We start from the raw sequence: 18,507 nt of genomic DNA on the forward strand, positions 1-18,507 counted from the left end.
AAGCAAGAGCCCCTCCTTGGGCCTTTCTGAGGACAGAACAACTGAATGATGATGAAAGAAGCATAGCACCACGCATCAGAATTTGGCTTTATATTCAGAACACCGGGCCCATATCAGTTCTGTTATAGTTATCACCAGCAGCAGCAGACTTTTTATGGTGGTTCACCATGGTAAATGTCTTTGGCTCATACACACGTCAGTCTTGGTTGGAACCAGAGGTTGACCTTTGTCTTCATTAAGAAAGCCAACGATCTAGAACAGTCTATTTGAACTTCTTGATAAGGTGTTTGCCTCATAATTTTAGTGGCAATTTGGTGAACTCAGGACATTGGGAGAAGGCACACATATGAAGTATGCACACAGCAAAAGACACAGCTGCTAAGTGAAATCATTCTTTGCGCCTGAGGTCGTGAAACCAGAGTGCCATTCTATCACCACTTGTATTAGATAATGTAGCACTCATCTACAGATCTATCACAGAGGTGTTCCTAAAGTTCTGCACATTCTCCCAAAGAGACAGAAAGTATGAGGAAGTACCTGTGGGTGGGATGTAGGAGAACGTTGGAGGAGATTTTACCTAAAGTCAACTTTCAGTGGGACTGGAACTATAAATGGTGATTCAACATGTCAAATCTCTTTGGAGTTTTATTACTTACGTTTTTCCATCGTTTCTCTCCACTGTGATCTGGGATGCTCCCACTTCGGGTCGAGTTAGGCTGATGGTGAGACTGTTATGCCAAAGAAATTTAACCTTCTGCAAATCTCCAACATCCACATCTGAGTCAATGTCACTGGAGTGAACACTTTCTGGTTGGAGAACGCCGCTTGGGAATTAAAAAGTTAATAAAAACATGCATGAACATATGTACATATACATATAAATACATATGTTTCTAAAACCAGCTTACAATGCATCTCTAGGTCAATGATTAATAGTACATTTGTCATTGTAATGTATTAAATAAATGCAGACATGTATGCTAACTCAGTGGTAGTTTGCCGGCCATTCATAACTCATATTGCTTTAAACTCATCCTTGCTTTCATAAAACTTCAAACATGTTTTAGTCCCATCTTACCTATATTTAATAAATGATGATGTCATATACATCATCTTTTCCCAGTTGTTTTGAACAGAATAATTATTTATCGATTACAAATCAGATGCCACCCATCAAAGTAAACGTCGGGGATTTCTCAGGAAGTAGCAGAGAGAAAATTAGAAGCAAATTCCTGAAATGTAATTAGGTGCGAGGGTCAAATAATCTGTTCTTTTGATGATTGGTGGTGGTACCATACGCTCACATAGCAAGGAATAAACTCTTATGTCCACAACATACATCGAATGTGTGGGTTATTCCAACACGGAAGAGGCTTAGAGTTATATTTTACTCACTGGAAAACTTCATACTGCTCAGAGTTTCCTTGATCTCCAAACAAAGAGACTAGCACGTGTCCTCTAACCTTCTTTCCGGACAGAGTAACAGTCACCCTGTACCTCCAACCTGCGTGAGGGGTTGGGGAAGGTTTGCAGAACGTCAGTTTGCAGAGAAGATACTGAAGGCAAGCTACCTGGAAGTCCACTACTGCTGAATTCTGAATAATTTATCACCTGGGTTGGTAGTTCTAATAGTCATAGACATTCCTTTTATCTCAATATTCAGAGGACAGGCATTGGGGGAAGACAAGTGAAAAAGTCATCTATTTGGCTCTCAATTTTTCAACCCAACAGTTTATTCTTAAATGTTAAAAGAACTTTATGTTAAAATGTAAGTAGAAAAAGTAGACTATGACGTTGTGATCCATTCACTTCACTTTCACAGATCATCACATTTTAGAGTAAGCTCGTCTTTGTCTAAATAGTCTGCATTTATTTTAAAATGTGACCATTGAACTTTCCATTGCCTTTGGGAATGTACCAATTTGTGGTAACCAATCTATGGCACTAGTCAATAGTAAATGACCAGTTTTGGTTTTGTTTTTGTTTTTTTCCCCTATTGAGCTAGTGTGGGTTATTGAGGGCAAGGATACAATTTCACTTTAGTTTTTGCAATGCAACTGACTCATTGACTCCCAAACACTTTCTTTCCTCTATTAGCTGGAAAAGAGACCTGGAGTCAGTCCTGTGATCCACCATCCACACACCCTCTCATCCACAGCACCCACAGTCTGCAATCTGAAATAGCCCTTGAATCTGTCAACTCCTTTCCATTCCCACATCCTCCGCCATCTCTCTCCTGGGTGACTTTTCTGTTTGCATGAAACTCCAGAATTTTGCTCACTGGAACTTTTGACCCAATATGAAGAAGCTGGAGTAGAAGAAGCCTCCTGAATTCAGCATGAGAATCAAATAGGAAGAGGCTTATTTTTGTTTTATTTATAATTCAGTCCCTACACCCTGCATAACATCCAAATTAGCTGAGCACAGCATCTGGGTATTTTTCCACATTGGGGTGGGGTGTTTAAAAAGGTTTTGTACAGAAGAGGAATTTCACACATTTTTCCTGGGCATGATAAAATTCTTAGCATGCAGAATTAAAAGCCAATCAAATAGAGACTTACGGGAAAAATCGCCGACGGTTGCCCCAGTGTTCAGGTAGAACGTCTGTCCCACTTCCCTTGTTTTCCCAGGAAATCTGTCAGCATAGTGACCCATCTGCGGGCAGCCTCCACTGGGACAGGGGTAGCACGTGTTCTAGGGCAGACAAACAGGTGACGAGTGATGACGCTGCTTCTTATAAAAGCGCATCATCTCTTTTTTCACCTGTTGTTACAACTCGGATATTCTGACGCCAATGCTGTCTGGATGATAAAAGAGGGCGTAACAGTGTCTCCGCAAAGGTTAAAAATGCATCTCATTATTTTACACCGATGAATCAATGGTGAATTATCAGGGAACAATTATTCACTGTTAAATAACACAATACTAACAAAAATGTTATAAAAATCACACAAAGAGTATTTATATAAATATATATATATACACACACACACACATATTTGAAACTTTCCTCTTTTACCCCAGTTTCCCCTACACATCTATCTGCCTGCAGGTGTTTAGAATTTATTTCAGAAAGTGCAAGACACAGAGCAGCAAGTGATGATCAGCTGTTGATCGTGGAACAGGACCCAGGAGGAGGATGACAGGCTCAAAAGTCAGGTTTTTCTCAATTTCTTTAGCTCCCACTGAGTGTATCAAAGTCTAAAAATTTCAGATCTCAGAATTCTCTCAGTGTGGAGAGAAAATGTCCTAGCTGGTTGCTAAGGTTTAGCCCTGAGGTTGGGTCTAGAAAAGATGGATATCATGCAGGACCCGTGGGCCAAGGAAGTGTGGGGAGAAGAGAGGGAAAAGGAGGAACAGAGTGGGAAGGACAAACCTAGCCACGCCCACTAGTGAAGGGCCGAGGCTGTGCCACCTGGATGGATGAACCAGATGGGGGCTGGGCTGAGAAGCAGGTCTGCATGGAACAGAAGCTAAAGAGAGACAGAGCCAGCCTGGAAGGATGGCCACAGCTCTCTGAGGGCATCGCCTGAGCAGGAACTCAGCAGCAGACATTTGCCATGGCCCATCAGTAAGGTAGCCCCCACGTTCTCCCTCTGCCGGATACATGCCAACCACCACTGTGATCTCCTGGTCCAATGCCAGCCTGGAAAGGAGGCTGAGAAATCTGCCAGATGGAGAATTTTTCTTATAAAAGTGCCTGAGCATCTCCTAAAAGGACTGTTTGTATTATTGAGTCAGATTAAGTTTGAACTGAATGAAACCTGAAGCTTCTCTGTTTGTTTTCCCCATTACCTAGAGAATAGGAAGGGCTATGGGGAAAAGAGAAAAATAAAGTTAGACCAAAGAAAGGGGGTATTCTGGTTATATATGCAAGCTGTATACTGGGAATAAAATATACAAAGCACCTTCCCCAAACACACACATAGTAGCTCACAGCTATTGAATGCTAATTACTATATTTTAGGTTCTGGGCTAAGCAATTAACATGTCCTCTCATTAAATCCTCCTGCCAAATCTATGAAGTCTACCATTATTATTTGCCTTTGGAAATGAAGAAATTGCTTTAGGGAAGTTAAGTATTTTGCCCCAAATCATTGAGCATTTTAACGGTAAAACCCAGATTCATATTCTGTTTTTATCACTAAGGTGTATGTCCTCAGTAATTATGACTTCACCTGGCATGTTACTTGAAATTTTACTCATTAAATGACACAGAGTACACATTTTCATTAAAAAAAAAACACGCTTTAAGGAAAAGCAATTAAAAGTAAACAGGAAACAGATATGTCATATTCAAGATCACATTTAAAAATCTTTACCTAGCCCTGGCTGGTGTGGCTGGTGTAGCTCAGTGGATTGAGCGCAGGCCTCAGTGGATTGAGCGAACCAAAGCATCACTGGTTTGATCCCCAGTCAGGGCACAGGCCTGGGTTTCAGGCCATATCCCCAGTATGGGATGTGGTAGAGGCAACCACACGCTGATGTTTCACCCCCTTTCTTTCTCACTCCCTTCCCCATCTCTCTAATTTATTTAAAATAAATAAATAAAATCTTTTTTTATTATTATTATTTTTAAAGATTTTATTTATTTATCTTTACAGGGGAAGGGAAGGAGAGAGGGAGAGAAACATCAATGTATGGTTGCCTTTCGTGCAGCCCCTGCTAGGAGTTGGCCTGCAGGGAACTGGCCTGCAACCCAGGCATGTGCCCTGACTGGGAATCGAACAGTGATCCTCTGATTCACAGGCGCCCGCTCAATCCACTGAGCTACACCAGCCAGGGCATATATAAATAAAATATTTAAAAAATAAAATAAAAATCTTTACTTAGCTCTCTAGAAAATACCAAGCAAGATGAAAAACTCAGGAAAAAAATCTTGGCAAGTATGAGATCACAGAGAAATAACCACGTGCCCCTTAGTATATAGTTTTTTAAGGTCAGCATTTAAGACAAGGGTTCCACATACATTAGTGTCCTATCTGAGCACAGCTCAGATTTCCATAGATTATTTTTTCACTTAGAATTGTTTCCCAAACAAGATGGGACTTTTACCTGATACACACAGAAGCAAGAGAACAAGACAGATATGAGACATTTCAGGAGACAAGCCCATTTCTTGGAAATTGTCCATTATCTTATCACTATTAAAATAAATCTGTATGACCAAAAGTGTTCAGACGTGGGAGTCATAGAGCCCCATCCACTGCTTGCGAGGCATGGGCAGTGACCCCCCCCCCCCCCGGAGCCATGAGAGACTATGGNCCCCCCCCCCCCCCCGAGCCATGAGAGACTATGGTCACCAAATTCCGCAGGGGCCAGGTGGAGTCTCCTTACCTCGCTGAAGGCATTGTACGAGGCACAGGGGAATCCAGCAAAGCCTTCGGGGTGGAGGATGCTATGGTTGTAATACTCGTAGCTTCTCAGGTGGTTGCAGGCGACAAAGTGAGAAACGCCTTTGAAAACAGGCAAGATTCCCCGTCAGCCAGAGATTTTGAGTTTTCCACGTTCATGTCATGATCAGGTTAAAGTTCAGTTGGTGAACGGATTTCTCTATTTAGCGTGAACTCATGAAGGTCAAAGGACAAAATCATTTATGAGCTGTATGTATCACTCCTGATGAAATTACAAGTTAATTACTGTTTGAGATGGCAAGAGTGATACCACAGCTAATGGAAAAGAGCATTTCTTTTGAAATATAAAAAGAGCTCTTTTTTGAAATGGAACTTCAAAAAAAGGTCCGAATAACCCCAGAAGGAAAAGATTGGTTCATCCAGATGCAACTATCCCCTCAGTAATGCATTCCCTGAATTCGATCATTGCACTGCAGATACACTTTCTTTCTTACAGTCTCTTCATGCCTGCCTCCCCCAGTGAAAAGCCCAGAGCTTGGGGACACAATTAAAAAGCGCTTTGTTATAGAAAATGTGAGACCTGCACAATACCAAAATATTCAAAGTTTTGCAAAACAACACACAAACTTTCCCCCAAGAAAAATCTATGCACATGATGGTTTCACCTTCCCAGATCCCGTCTACGCTCATGAGCCGAGAGAAAGTGTTCCTCTTGCACCCGGGCATGTGTATTCCTCCATTTGGAAAGAAATCCAGGTGTCCTGAAATCTGGCTCGTTCCAAACCCTGAAGAATTTTAAAATATGGGAATGATGCCATTAATGCATAGACTAAGAAGCCTCTAAAATACTTGAATGAATAGACTCACAGCATATTCCAGGAGAATGAATTGAGAAACTCACCCATGTTGGGGATCAGGGGGGCAATGTCTGTGTGAATTACATCCACAAACTGGGCATCGCTGGCATCCAGTCGGACTAATTCGGGTGTCCCCTCAAAGCAAGGTTCAGCTGGGTCCAACCCTAGAGTGACAAGTTGCATTGTGTCACTGTCTATCAGTGTGCCTGCACATTCACCTGTCTTCATGACAGTCATCGCGAGTTAGACAGGAAAGAGTTGAGCTGGTTCTTCCCAATCTTACCACCTTCTGAAGGGAAATCTGCACCCAATTCCCGATTTGCATTAAAGGGACTTATCCTCCATTCATGGAATTCTGCTTGACTTATGGATACTTACATCACTGGGACAATCCCAAACACGGGCAGCAGTTGCAGGGAGAGAGTCAGATTCTGGGACACACGGCCCTTTTAAAAGATGTTCAGGCTAAAAGAGTGCTCGCTATACTCTAACTTCCCTCGAGAGCAAGGACCTTGGCTTGAGCGGCTTCGAATAGCGCCTGGCTGTCCTGGCGCTCATACACATTTACAGACTGTGGGAAAGAATGCTCTCTCCGGCAAATTAATGCTAGACATTCCAGATGCCTCCACCAATCCAAATGTAACCAACTTATTCAAGTTGGGAAGTGTTAAAAGTATTAAAAAGAAAATTAGAGCTGGAGGACAGAAGAGGAAAGCGGTTGTTTTCTGAGCTACCTCTAGGATGGAGGGTAGCAACGTCTTTCTTATAAACGCACAGGGATATTTTAGGAACCAAGCAGCCAGCGTTGGCCAAATGTAAGTAGTCTGAGATTTGTAAAATAATACATTTTATCTACTCCATCATGCAGAACTGGCAGCCCAAGGCCACCTGACCACCTGTCTGCCCTCTACTCCACTCTTCTGGGTTGTGGTTGATGAAAATGGGGCTAATTCTCAATTGCTTTTGAAGCAGAATAGAAATAATCAACCATTGTGGGGCTTTTTTGGTTTAATTCTATTTCTTATTTACTCGATTATTTGTGCTGTTTCTCTTATTCATGGAACTTGTCCTGTGTGAATGCTTGAAAAAGGGAAAATAGATGTGAATAAGACCTCTAGATGTTTTCAATTCCCCTCTTAGTTCCATGCAATATTCATACACTCAGCAGAGCTCTGTGGGCCCAAGACTGGTGTCAGGAAGACATTCATGTGGCCTCAGCCCACATTGATTTCTCATCGTGGGGCCCAGTTCAGAAAAGGTGAAAACCTGGGTCTCCAAGGGTGAAAAGCAGGCTGCCCCAAATTCCCGTCCTTTCAGACACTACACGTGGTCTAATTTTGTAGCTTTTACCATTTTGACCAACCTGTGATCCGTCCAATGGTCCCATTGGTCCTCCTTCCCGCCTCCCCAGCAGCATGAGCACCCAGGCTGTGGCCAATGACGTGGACTTTGGAGGGCGAGTAATGTAAGGCCGTCTGTTGGGAAGAAAGACTTCTTCACAATGGTTTCACACACGGCAACGATGGGCACGGAGGGGGGCACCTCTGAACACTTGAGTTTTAGGAAGACATACTCCTCCCCTCAAAGGAATTTTCCAACTTTTTTTTCAGTTATAAGAGAAAACAATGATGGTTTAAGATTTAAACTGGCAGAAATAGGGCTTTATTTTGTTAATTTATTATGTAGAGAGACCCTTTGATGGATATGAAGAATTGTTACCTAGTATTTGGATTAGAAAATAATTTTGAAAGCAATTATTTAGGCACTATGAAGTTTAGTATTTTGTTTGTTTTTAGTTGATAGATCAGGTTAACTTGTTATCATTGTGCTTCTCTTAAAAAACTAAAAACAACCCTGACTGGTGTGGCTCAGTTGGTTGGGAATCATCTCACAAAGCGAAAGGTTGCTGGTTCGATTCCCAGTCAGGGCACATGCCTGGGTTGCAGGCCTGGTCCCAGGTTGGGGCGGGTACAGGAAGCAACCGATTGATGTTTCTCTCCTTCTTTTTCTCCCTCCCTTCCCCTCCCTCTAAAAATAAATAAGTATCATCTTTAAAAAATTAAAAAATCAAAATCAAAAAGTTAGTTTAACCTTAAGGTTGACATTATCATGTCAACTTGGTTTAATAACGGGCAAAATTAAAAGAAATACTGGGAGAATTCAGTAAAGATAATCTACCTGGTTGTTTGAATAATACCATGTTTAAGAAAAACTAGTCTATTGGTCTTCATTGTTAAAGCCCAAATCTAGATTTCTTTTTGGAATTTTTTTTCCAACAAAGGGGGAATCAAATCACAGTATTTTTGTTGTTGCTGTTGTCTTTGGAAGAAAATCCAGGGAGCAGCATGCATGGGATTTTACATATACAAGTTACCTGAAGGACTTCGACAAAGTAAGCCACTTCTGCCCCCACAATGCGGATGTTCTGTGAGGCCTGCATATATTCCGCGTGGGAGCCACTGCTCCAATCCACGCAAATGCAGTTTACACTTTCCACCTGGAACATGTTCTGGCAGGAGAAACGCAGCCAAGAGGTAAATGATTCAGAATTAATCCTTATTCATTTCCAATGACTACACTGGAAGACTGGCATTTACAATATCATGCTTGCTTTTGACCCTAAAAAAATAAACAAACTTCTAGTCTATTTATGAACATGGATTCCCTTTTAAAGTTTAAAGTGACGCCAAACTGGATTTTTGGCCATAATGGGAACTGCGTTCTTGGGATTTCTATGCAACGGTTACATAGACACCTGTTTCATGGAAAAAACATATAAAATGTGGTGCAGTGGGTTGTCTCACTAGAGCTTTATTATGTCATAACGTCGTCCTCTACTAGAATACACTCCAGGACGTTGCCTGTCTTGTTCACTGTTGTATCCTCAGTGGTGTGAACAGTTCCTGGCACATAGTAGGTGCTCCATAAATATTTATTGAATGAATAATAAATGTCAGAATAAGAGACTATGTTGGGAACGCCTAGAATAAGTATATTGAAGGTAAATGAGTAACCTTTTCCATAATGGGAAAACTTACCAAAGTTTTATTGTACATTACTGAAGAGCTATTTAACATAAAGGCACCACCCATTAGGTAGCTACTGGAACCTTTGTTGGATAGGGATTCAGGATGGTTTCCTGAATATTAGATCTGACAGGAATTTTGTATGAGTGCGTGTTGATACATATTCTCACTATTTTTCCGAGAAGAATGAGGCAGTCTTAAAAAAACATCGCTGACTCTTTCATTTTACTGATAGAAAAGTTCAAAAAGGGGAAACAATTTGCTACTACGGTGGGTCAGACTAGAATCTAGGACTTTTAACCTTGGAGTTTAATTCACTTTTCTCCACTGGAGTGCAACATTGTGATCAAAGCCAAATCAGATGCAAGAAAAACATATCTGCTTCCGAGACGTCAGAAATAAATTGTGCACACGTATCTACATTCCTACTGTGATGAGAATCACTCATTTTTTTCTTTACCTTTGTAGAGTAATTGATTACTGCCCCCTCCCGAACAATCATCAACTTTAAATTACTTTAGAAAAAAAGTTATAGTTTTACTGATTATTTCTAATCTTGGGAAGCGAATTGGCCCGCACATTTTGGCTGTCTGCAGGGTCAGCAGAATCTCCCTGGAGTTGCCTCCAGCCAGCCTTTGCCTTGAGTCATAGACAGGTCTGAAACTACACAGTGTGAGAACATCCTCTGTGTCGTTTCTCTTGAGACCTGTGAGGAAATGGCCGGCCGCAGAAGCTGGATGAATAAGTGAATCAATGATCATGTTCCTTGAGCAGTGAGTTACCTGGCAGTTATTAGCCAATTTTGTTCTATTTGATTTTTCTGTTTTTTTCAAATTCTTCATTATCACAGGCCACATAGCCAAAGGCAAATGTAAAGAAAATAGCATCACCACCACTGTGGAAACAGTCAGAAGCGGAAGTGAAAACCTACACAGATTTCCTAGCTGTCGTTACCTTAGGAGATTGCTGAGTAGCAAGTGAAAATCAAAGGAAAATCACTCTTTTGGGCAAAACGAATTATATTAACTCTTCATATAGACATGAAAGCCTACTGAAAAAAATTTGAAGTTCTTGAAAATGCAACTCATGTTTATCAGTACAGCAACGTGTGTTGCTAAATTCTGAAACATCTCTGTATTCTTTATTGAATAACTATTACCCAAAGCCACCAAATGCCTGCCAACTTTGCTCTCCTGAAAGTGCCAGGCCCTCTCCACCCCCGCCACCTCCTGGACCAACCCTGGGAGTCCCACCCAGCAGGATTGGCAGATCCTCCATGGTCACCCTGGCCAGCGTCTGTCCTGATTGGCTGGGGTCTGTGCCTTCCCCTTGGTTCAGGATCATTCCAGAAACAGTCTTCCCCCAAGAGAGGACCACGTCTCACCTTGCATATATCGGACAGCCAGCCTCCGTCTCCCTCGCTCATGAATCCATGAATAATGAAGCGGGTTTTTCTATCTATTCTGAAATTGGAGGCCTCGATAGTTGATGGATCTGCGGTAATTTCCTATGTGGGGGAGAAAAGTGCTTGACATCAGGTTTCTTGGAGATTCCAGTTGTTTGCAGAGAGGGTGGTAGGAGAAGACAGCCCGGCCTGGTGAGGAAGGGTTCTCCCATTTCAGCCAAGCTATTGGCAACCATCCTCAAGTCACTTCTCTCCAGATGCCACATTTTTGCAGTTGTTCACCTTGGGATAATGTCTGCTATGACATTGGTGGTGGGGGTCTCATCTACACCCAGTGGGGGAGGGTTTATGTGTGTGTGTATTTTATATACACAAAACATGTGGAAATATTATATAAAATATTGAGAGATTATATGTATGTATACATATATCCATATCTAAATGATTTATTTTTTATTTTTAAATATTTTATTTATTTTCATTGAGAGGGGAGGGGAAGGAGAAAGTGGGAGAGAAACATCAATGTGTAGTTGCCTCTCACGTATCCCCTACTGGGGACCTGGCCTGCAACCCAGGCATGTGCCCTGACTGGGAATTGAACCGGCAACCCTTTGCTTCACAGGCCCGCGCTCAATCCACTGAGCTACACCAGCCAGGGCTGATTTATTAAATGGTACCATAGAGGTGAGATACGAACAATATCCAGACAAGGAACCCCTTAGAGTAAAGTTACATAAAATAATATTTAAGCTCATAGCCCTAAAAGTCTACAAAGATGTAAATGTCACTGACCTATTGCCTTCAGAAGACCAAAAATTCAGTATCCTTATCACATAAAACAGATGGAACTGAGTTCTGAAAACAATGTGTGCTCTTACTTGAAAGGTGTTTGGGTTCTCATTGGTGTACAGGAGGAAGCGGGTGTTGACCTTTTCGGGGCTCCAGGGCAAGATTTCGAGAGGTCTCTGCAGAATTCCTGCCCACGGGGCATCATCACTGAAGCAGCCAAGTCTCTCAAAGCAGATTTCCTTTCCTGCAATCACCACAAAAGTTTTAGGAATATTAGTTTAACCAGAAGGCTCTTTTTTCATGGTATCTCTGGCAAAATGTGAGTTAAATTATATTTTGTGGCATATTTCTTCCTCCTCACCCCGACACTTCTTCCTTTCTACACATTCACAGAACAGCATCGATAGACAATGTCCTAGCTTAAGACAGACTGCCGCTTCCCAGTGCGACCACGTAGGTCCACCTCACTCCCCTCATCCTGTGTGGGGTCCCACTGAGCCTCTCAACTCAGATGTCTTTCTTGGGCCACTGGTACTCAAGAAAGAAGAAATCTTGTGTCCCCAGGCCTTCATAGGGGAGGCGAGGCCCTCAACTCCATATAGTCATCTTCTGGCTTTGGGCTTTGGGTGGGGAGCTCATGTCATGCAAAGGCTGAAGCTTTATATCTCCAAATGACTGTGTGTGTAAGGCTCTGTCTGACCTCTGTTAAAGGGGCATCTGGTGTCCATGATGAAGAAGCTGCTCACAAATACTCAAACAGATAATCCATGGTCTGACTCAACTTGAGGCTTACATATTCCCCATAAAAGAACCACACGAAGGGAGGGATGTTGAGGAGGACAAAGTCTAGATGAACAGTAGGAGTAGTGGCTGTTGCGGGAGCTGCATCCTCGAAATCTTATGATGTGCCAGGGGCTGGGCAGGGTGATTGATGTGAGTCAGGTTACCCAAGTCCCACAATGGTCCTATGAGAGGGGTGGTCATATATGCCCATTTCACAGACGACAGTAGTGAAGTACGGAGAGGTTAAATGTTTTGCTCAGGGTAACCTATCTGTGACTGGTGGAACCAGGGCTCAAACCTCACATGGGGCCAAGCTGGGGTTGCTAAATTTAGCAAATAAAAATACAAGTTAGAGTATTAGATACATAATGAATATTTTTTAAGAGAAAATGATCATGCTGTTTATCTGAAATCCAAATTTCATGGGGCATCTTAGCTTTTATCTGGCCACCTCATTCTGAGGGTCATTCCCTCACTTATGCACGTTTCTTGCTCTGCTCCTTGCCCTCCCTGGGCTGTGAACTCAGCCGTCACAGCTATTCCCGAAGCTACTGAGCACCATGAAAACATGCTTACTTACCGGCTACTGTTCCCAGCAGCAGAGCAAGTGCGCAGATCTGAAGCATCTAAACAAAGTAAAAAATATGAGTGAAGCTGGCTACATTAATTTTTAAAAGATTGGCATAATGCAAGTTCGGCTAGACTGCTGGGGGGAAATAGGTAAATACTAATAAATTAGGCTTGGGTCTCACGTTCCGGACTCACCGTGGCAGTTCCAGCAGGTCCCGTTCACACCCGCTGGAACCTGAAGGTCTGTTTTATAGGCAAGCCTTATCTTTCTGAGCTGTTCCATGGGAAAGTGCCGTGAATTGAAAGGAGGTGCCAATGATATGTTTATAATTTTAATCATAAATAAACCAAAAATGATAAACTAGGTAAAGTTTTCCACAGGACTTGTGGGCAGTCGACAAAAGGGTAGATACGAACAATTCTCTTCCAGTCTGATTGCACAGGGCTTGGAACCCCCAGGATTTCACGGCAGCAAAGGTTCCAGTCTGCCCCCTTTTAAATTCTCCTACAGCTCTCTGTGCAGGCCTGTGGGTATGCGTCAACGAAATTGTCTTCACAGATGTGATAGCAACATTCCTTTAAAAAATTTGTATGTACTGACTTTAGAGGGAGAGAGAGGGAGAAAGAGAGAAAGAGACAGAGAGAGAGAGAAAATACTTATCCAATTAGCTAGTCTATGCCTTTTGATTGGAGCATTTAATCCATTTACGTTTAAGGTGATTATTGATAGGTACTATTCATTGCCATTTTTGTACCTGTGTTCCTCTCTGTCTCTCTCTTTTCCTTCCTTTTCTTAGAGCAGTCCTTCTAGCATCTCTTGCAGAGCTAGTTTGGTGGAGGAGTATTTTTAGACTTCTTTTGTCTTGGAAGCTCTTTATTTGGCCTTCTATCTTGATTGAGAGCCTTACTGGGTAAAGTAGCCCTGGTTGCAGGCCTCTGGTTCTCATTACTTGGAATATTTCTTGCCATTCTCTTCTTGCTTGGAGCGTTTCCATTGAGAAGTCAGCAGCTAACTTTACTGGGGCTCCCTGGTATGTTACTTCCTGTTTCTTCCTTGCTGCCTTTAAAACCACAATGAGATACCACTTTACACTGGTCAGAATGGCTGTCATAAACAAAGCAACAAACAACAGTTGTTGGAGAGGGTGGTGGGGAAAAGGGAACCCTAATGCACTGCTGGTGGGACTGCAGACTGGTACAACCACTATGGATAACAGTATGGAATTTTCTCAGAAAACTAAATATGAATGTGCCTTTTGACCCAGCAATTCCACTGCTAGGAGTATATCCTAAAAACCCCGAAACACCAATCCAAAAGAATCTATGCACTCCAATGTTCATAGCAGCACAATTTACAATAGCCAAGAGTTGGAAGCAACCTAGGTACCCATCAGGAAATGAATGGATCCAAAAACTATGGTACATTTATGCAATGGAATTCTATGCAGCAGAAAGAAAGGAGGAGCTCCTACCCTTTGCAACAACATGGATAGAACTGGAAAGCATTATGCTAAGTGAAATAAGCCAGGCAGTGAGAGACAAATACCATACAATCTCACCTTTAACAGGAACCTAAACAACAAAACAAACAAGCAAGCAAAATATAACTAAAAACTCTGAAATAGAGAACAGGCTGACAGGGACTAGTGGGGAGAGGGGAGGGAATTTCAGGGGAAAAGGGGAAGAAGGGTTTATAGGAACAAGTATAAAGGACACATGGAGAAAAACTAAGCGGTGTGGAAACGGGAGGGAGGTGGGGAGCACTGGGGGGTGGGCTGGGATGGGAGTAAAAGACAGAAAACTGTACTTGAACAACAAAAGAAAGAAAGACAGAAAGAAAGAAAGAAAATGCTGATTTGTTGTTCCACTTATTAATGCGATCATTGGTTAAGTATTGTATGTGCTCTGACCAGGGATCAAACCCACAACCCTGGTGTGTGTGTTGATGTTCTAACCAACTGAGCTGCCCAGGTGACATGATAGCAACATTCTCAAAAAACAAATACTAAAAGCTTACCAGCTTAGGCAGTTTTTATAATCTTGCCTTACCCTCAAAGACAGTGAAATAGAGGCAATTCTTCAAGAGAGTTCATTCCTTTCAGGAAAGCACTCAGTATTTTATTTTAATAGCCCATAGAACTAGTTTATTTCTCAGTAATAACATGGAGAAAAGCACAAATGAACTGACAAAAGGAATTGAAGTTACTTCTAAGAACATAATGGTGAAACCAGTGATCCCTGCCATCAAACGAAATTATGAATAGGAGAGAAAAAATAAAATTCAACTTGAAAGAAATGGTTTGGGAAACATAATCTGAAGGAGAAGTATTTGGTAGAAAAGAACTGGGATATTTTCAGTTGGTGACAGATGGCTTAAAATACATTTTAAAGGATGGCAATGGCACAGCCTAATTTTTAAGAGGTTGTTGCCATTTAGCCTGACAGCTTCACACATGCAGACTAAGTCACTTGAAGTTGCCACAATTGTAGGTCAAATAATTCAGTTCTCTGGCAAAGTTTATGGCTGCAGAAAAAAGCGATAAAATTGTTTGTATATAAGGAAAGTTGAAGAAGGTTGGGCAAGGGAAACATTAAAATCAGGATAGAGGGCACAAGAAAGAATTCCATGGATGGTACATATAAGACCTTTAACCTATCCCTGTTGAGTGAATGAACAAAGCAGCAAAGGAATGAAAATAAAAAGCAACTTCTATTGCATAATTGCTATAGTGAAAGTCGCCTACACAGCCTCATGGTAAAGGGCTGTGATTTTCTGAAGCTCTTTTTACTCAAAACAAGCAAGCAAACAAACACCCCCCCCAAAAAAAAGTGAACTCATGTTTACTTTGGGGTTTACTATGAAGTAAAATATGTTTTTTTGTGAATTGCCAAATAATTCACACAAAATTTCTGAGTTCACATTTTAGAAAGCTTAATATTTAACCTATAATTCAGGTAACCTTTGTTCAATAGAGGCTGTAGGATTAGGACCAAAAGTCACCAAATTCTGAGACAGAAACTAGAGTACACGGAGAATTGTTTTTATAAATCAAAATAGGTTCAAAATTTAGGAGGTTTTGGGAAGATTCATTTTCCCAAACTGTTATGAAAGCAAAGAAGGGAATTATACATCCTCTGCAACCTATGAGGTGAGCTCTGGGTGAATGATATTTGAAATTCAATCTTGCTGAACCCTCTAGCTGGGTGGTACAATTTTCTCAACCCTGTTGTCTCCTTCAGACCACTAATGAGCTATCTAGGGCTGTTTATAGAGTGCGTGGCAGGGATTGGTGGTCTCTTCTTACATGGAACAGAACTAGACACTATTAGTCAATCTCCCTTGCCCAGAGATGTACCACATGATCAATTTCCAGCCAATGAGCTGTGAGTGTCTAGATGTTGCACCAGCCCTCGTTCTGCCATAGAAACTCACACATGGTCCTCACATGCCTTGTCTTCCACAGCTTGATTCAGGCAAGTATGCTGAGCTTGAAGGCTGTATGTTGAGGCCAGCAGAGTCACAAGATGGAGGGAGCCTTGTATTCTCTGCTTGAGAAAAGCCAGCCATCGACTGCGAAGACCCATTTTGAATTTTTAATGAGCAAGAAATTGAATCCCCATTGTTTTAAGCCACTGGTATTTCAGGGTTATAGCAACTAGCATTGCCTTAACCATTAAAGATTATTGTAAGAAGACAATTTCTCCTACTTGCAAGAAGAGTTCAGAACCACACATTGAATCCTGCTCATAAATATTACCAGGAGATACGGATGGAACTTATAGATAACACTGATGCTTTGACAGATTTTTTTCTAATTCTTGGCTTCAAAAACTCCCTTTCCTGCCACTTCCAGAATTACAAAAATTAACTGCTCAATTCTTCATTGTCCTTTTGTAGTAGAGTATTAATTTTAAATGGGCATTTTCCAGTTCAGTCCTGATAGTGACCACTGTTTCACAAGAAATCTGAGGCCATAGGATACCTCAGGGTTTAGTGGACATTTACTCTATATTGCCTGGGCCCCCAGCTGCGATGTATGTGTAATTAGAGCAGTTCAACCTGCTGGATACATAAGAAACTCCAAAACACCACAGGGAGGTGGATGGCAGCTCCCACCAAAACTCCACTCCCCATCAGCCTTTGTTTCTCCTCGCATCGTAGTACCTCAGGCTGGAAGGTGGGCCCTGTAGAAGGTGACAGAGCCTTCCACAACCTCACGGTAAAGGGCTGCCTACACAACCCCACGGTAAGAGCCAAGGCAGTCCTTGACCAGGTACTTCATGACCTGGAAAGTGGGTTGACTCTGAAACCTTGGACATCTAAAAATAAAAATCCCAGACTTGGAAGTTACTAATCCAAATAGCTTTGTTTGCAAAGGAGGTAAATGTTGATGTAAGGCTAGGTTCTAATTCTGGTAACCTTGTGATATCAAACTCCAGGCAAGGGAAAGAAAGGCTCTGGGACACCTGTGCGGCCAGATGAACCAGCGTGTGACCCACACGAGGCCCTATTTACTTAAGCTTCCCAGACCCCCGCCCTTATCCAGTGCAGTCTACTGCCAGGGCCAGCAGTGGGAGGGGGAACCTGCTCGCCCCTGGGAAGCCCCACTTCCCTGAGCAGCAGGAGGCTGCGATGATTCGGAGTTCCTGTGGCTGCACCCCCTCCAGAGCAACAGTGCTGGCAAACGTGAGGGGGTTCCGTTCACCCCAGCTCAGGGCACGAGACTGTAGTCAACCCTCCTCCACGCTGCATGAAGATGCTGTGCTTTGTGGAACGGAATAACGAACATACCAAAACTTTGATACGACTCATCCTTTAGTTTCATATACTTTCCAACTTTTTGCATTTAATCTTCCACAGAACCTGAGAAAGTTTTAGTGGTTTTTCTTAGGAAGACAGAAAGACTCAGAGAGTTGAAGCTTCCTGCCCAAGGACACAGGGTTGGTAAGGAGCAGGGCTCAATCTGTTGGCCAGATTCTTTCCACTGGCCCCAGATGACTGTGGATCCACAGAAGGTCACATTCTCCTGGGCGGTGTTTGTCTAGAGCTGAACTACAAACACAGTCAGAGGGGGCGTAGCAGGAGGTCTCAATATGTGTGTGTATGTGTACATGAGTGTGACACATGTGTAAGACCAGATATCTGCTCTTCCAAAGTCACGCGTATTTTAGGGCAAACTATTTTATTTGTATTTAGCTTCCTTACTACTAATGCAGAAAATGGCAATTTTATCACAGAAAAGTGCTATTTTATGATGTTGAATATAATAATTATTTCTTTCCTAGGCCACCACAGTATTTTCCTGATTGCTTTTCTTGCTGGTAGACTGCCCCTCTCTTGTCTGTCCTCTACGCACTACTGGACAGTTGGGTTTAAACTGCAGACTGGCCATGTCCTTCTTAAAACCCCAGCCTCCTTCTCCTCCTTTCCAAATCAGGACTGCCCGGCAGATATATATATATATATATATATATATATATATATATAATATATATTACATATATATTAATAGTATGTGTGTGTGTATATATATATATACACACACACATACATATACACAAAGCCACACAAAGAAAAAAGTACACAAGAAATAGCCGAACTATATTCCAAGAACATATGTAACCTGAAATATCACCCTTTCAACATGTGGCACTAGCCACATTTTGAGCAATCAGTAGGCACTGTGGCAAGTGTTGATTGTATTGGATAGTAGAATCCTCGG

At 42.1% G+C, this 18,507-nt stretch overlaps 1 protein-coding gene across 1 annotated transcript; it reads right to left on the reverse strand.

Moving 5' to 3' along the window:
- Positions 1-652: 652 nt before the first annotated feature.
- PNLIP (pancreatic lipase) lies at positions 653-12,840 on the reverse strand. The gene is made up of 11 exons (XM_037064185.1): positions 12,795-12,840; positions 11,521-11,675; positions 10,622-10,744; positions 8,586-8,720; positions 7,575-7,686; positions 6,256-6,375; positions 6,020-6,139; positions 5,338-5,456; positions 2,562-2,694; positions 1,396-1,504; positions 653-824 (listed from the first exon to the last, which is right to left on the reverse strand). Exons 1-11 carry the CDS (start codon positions 12,838-12,840, stop codon positions 653-655), a joined length of 1,344 nt encoding a protein of 447 aa, XP_036920080.1.
- Positions 12,841-18,507: the final 5,667 nt, after the last annotated feature.

The sequence above is a fragment of the Sturnira hondurensis genome, unplaced genomic scaffold, assembly GCF_014824575.4.
Source record: "Sturnira hondurensis isolate 20B ecotype Veracruz unplaced genomic scaffold, ASM1482457v3 Scaffold0014854, whole genome shotgun sequence".
Classification (NCBI taxonomy): Eukaryota; Metazoa; Chordata; class Mammalia; order Chiroptera; family Phyllostomidae; genus Sturnira; species Sturnira hondurensis.

Excerpts from the sequence above, each read along its gene's own strand:
- PNLIP (XM_037064185.1), bottom strand. The coding sequence starts at position 12,840 with ATGCTTCAGATCTGCGCACTTGCTCTGCTGCTGGGAACAGTAGCCG. Across the intron at positions 6,140-6,255 it reads CCCCCTGATCCCCAACATGG|GGTTTGGAACGAGCCAGATT; the intron begins GTGAGTTTCTCA and ends AAAATTCTTCAG. Across the intron at positions 1,505-2,561 it reads AACCGTCGGCGATTTTTCCC|GTTGGAGGTACAGGGTGACT; the intron begins GTAAGTCTCTAT and ends CCCCTCACGCAG.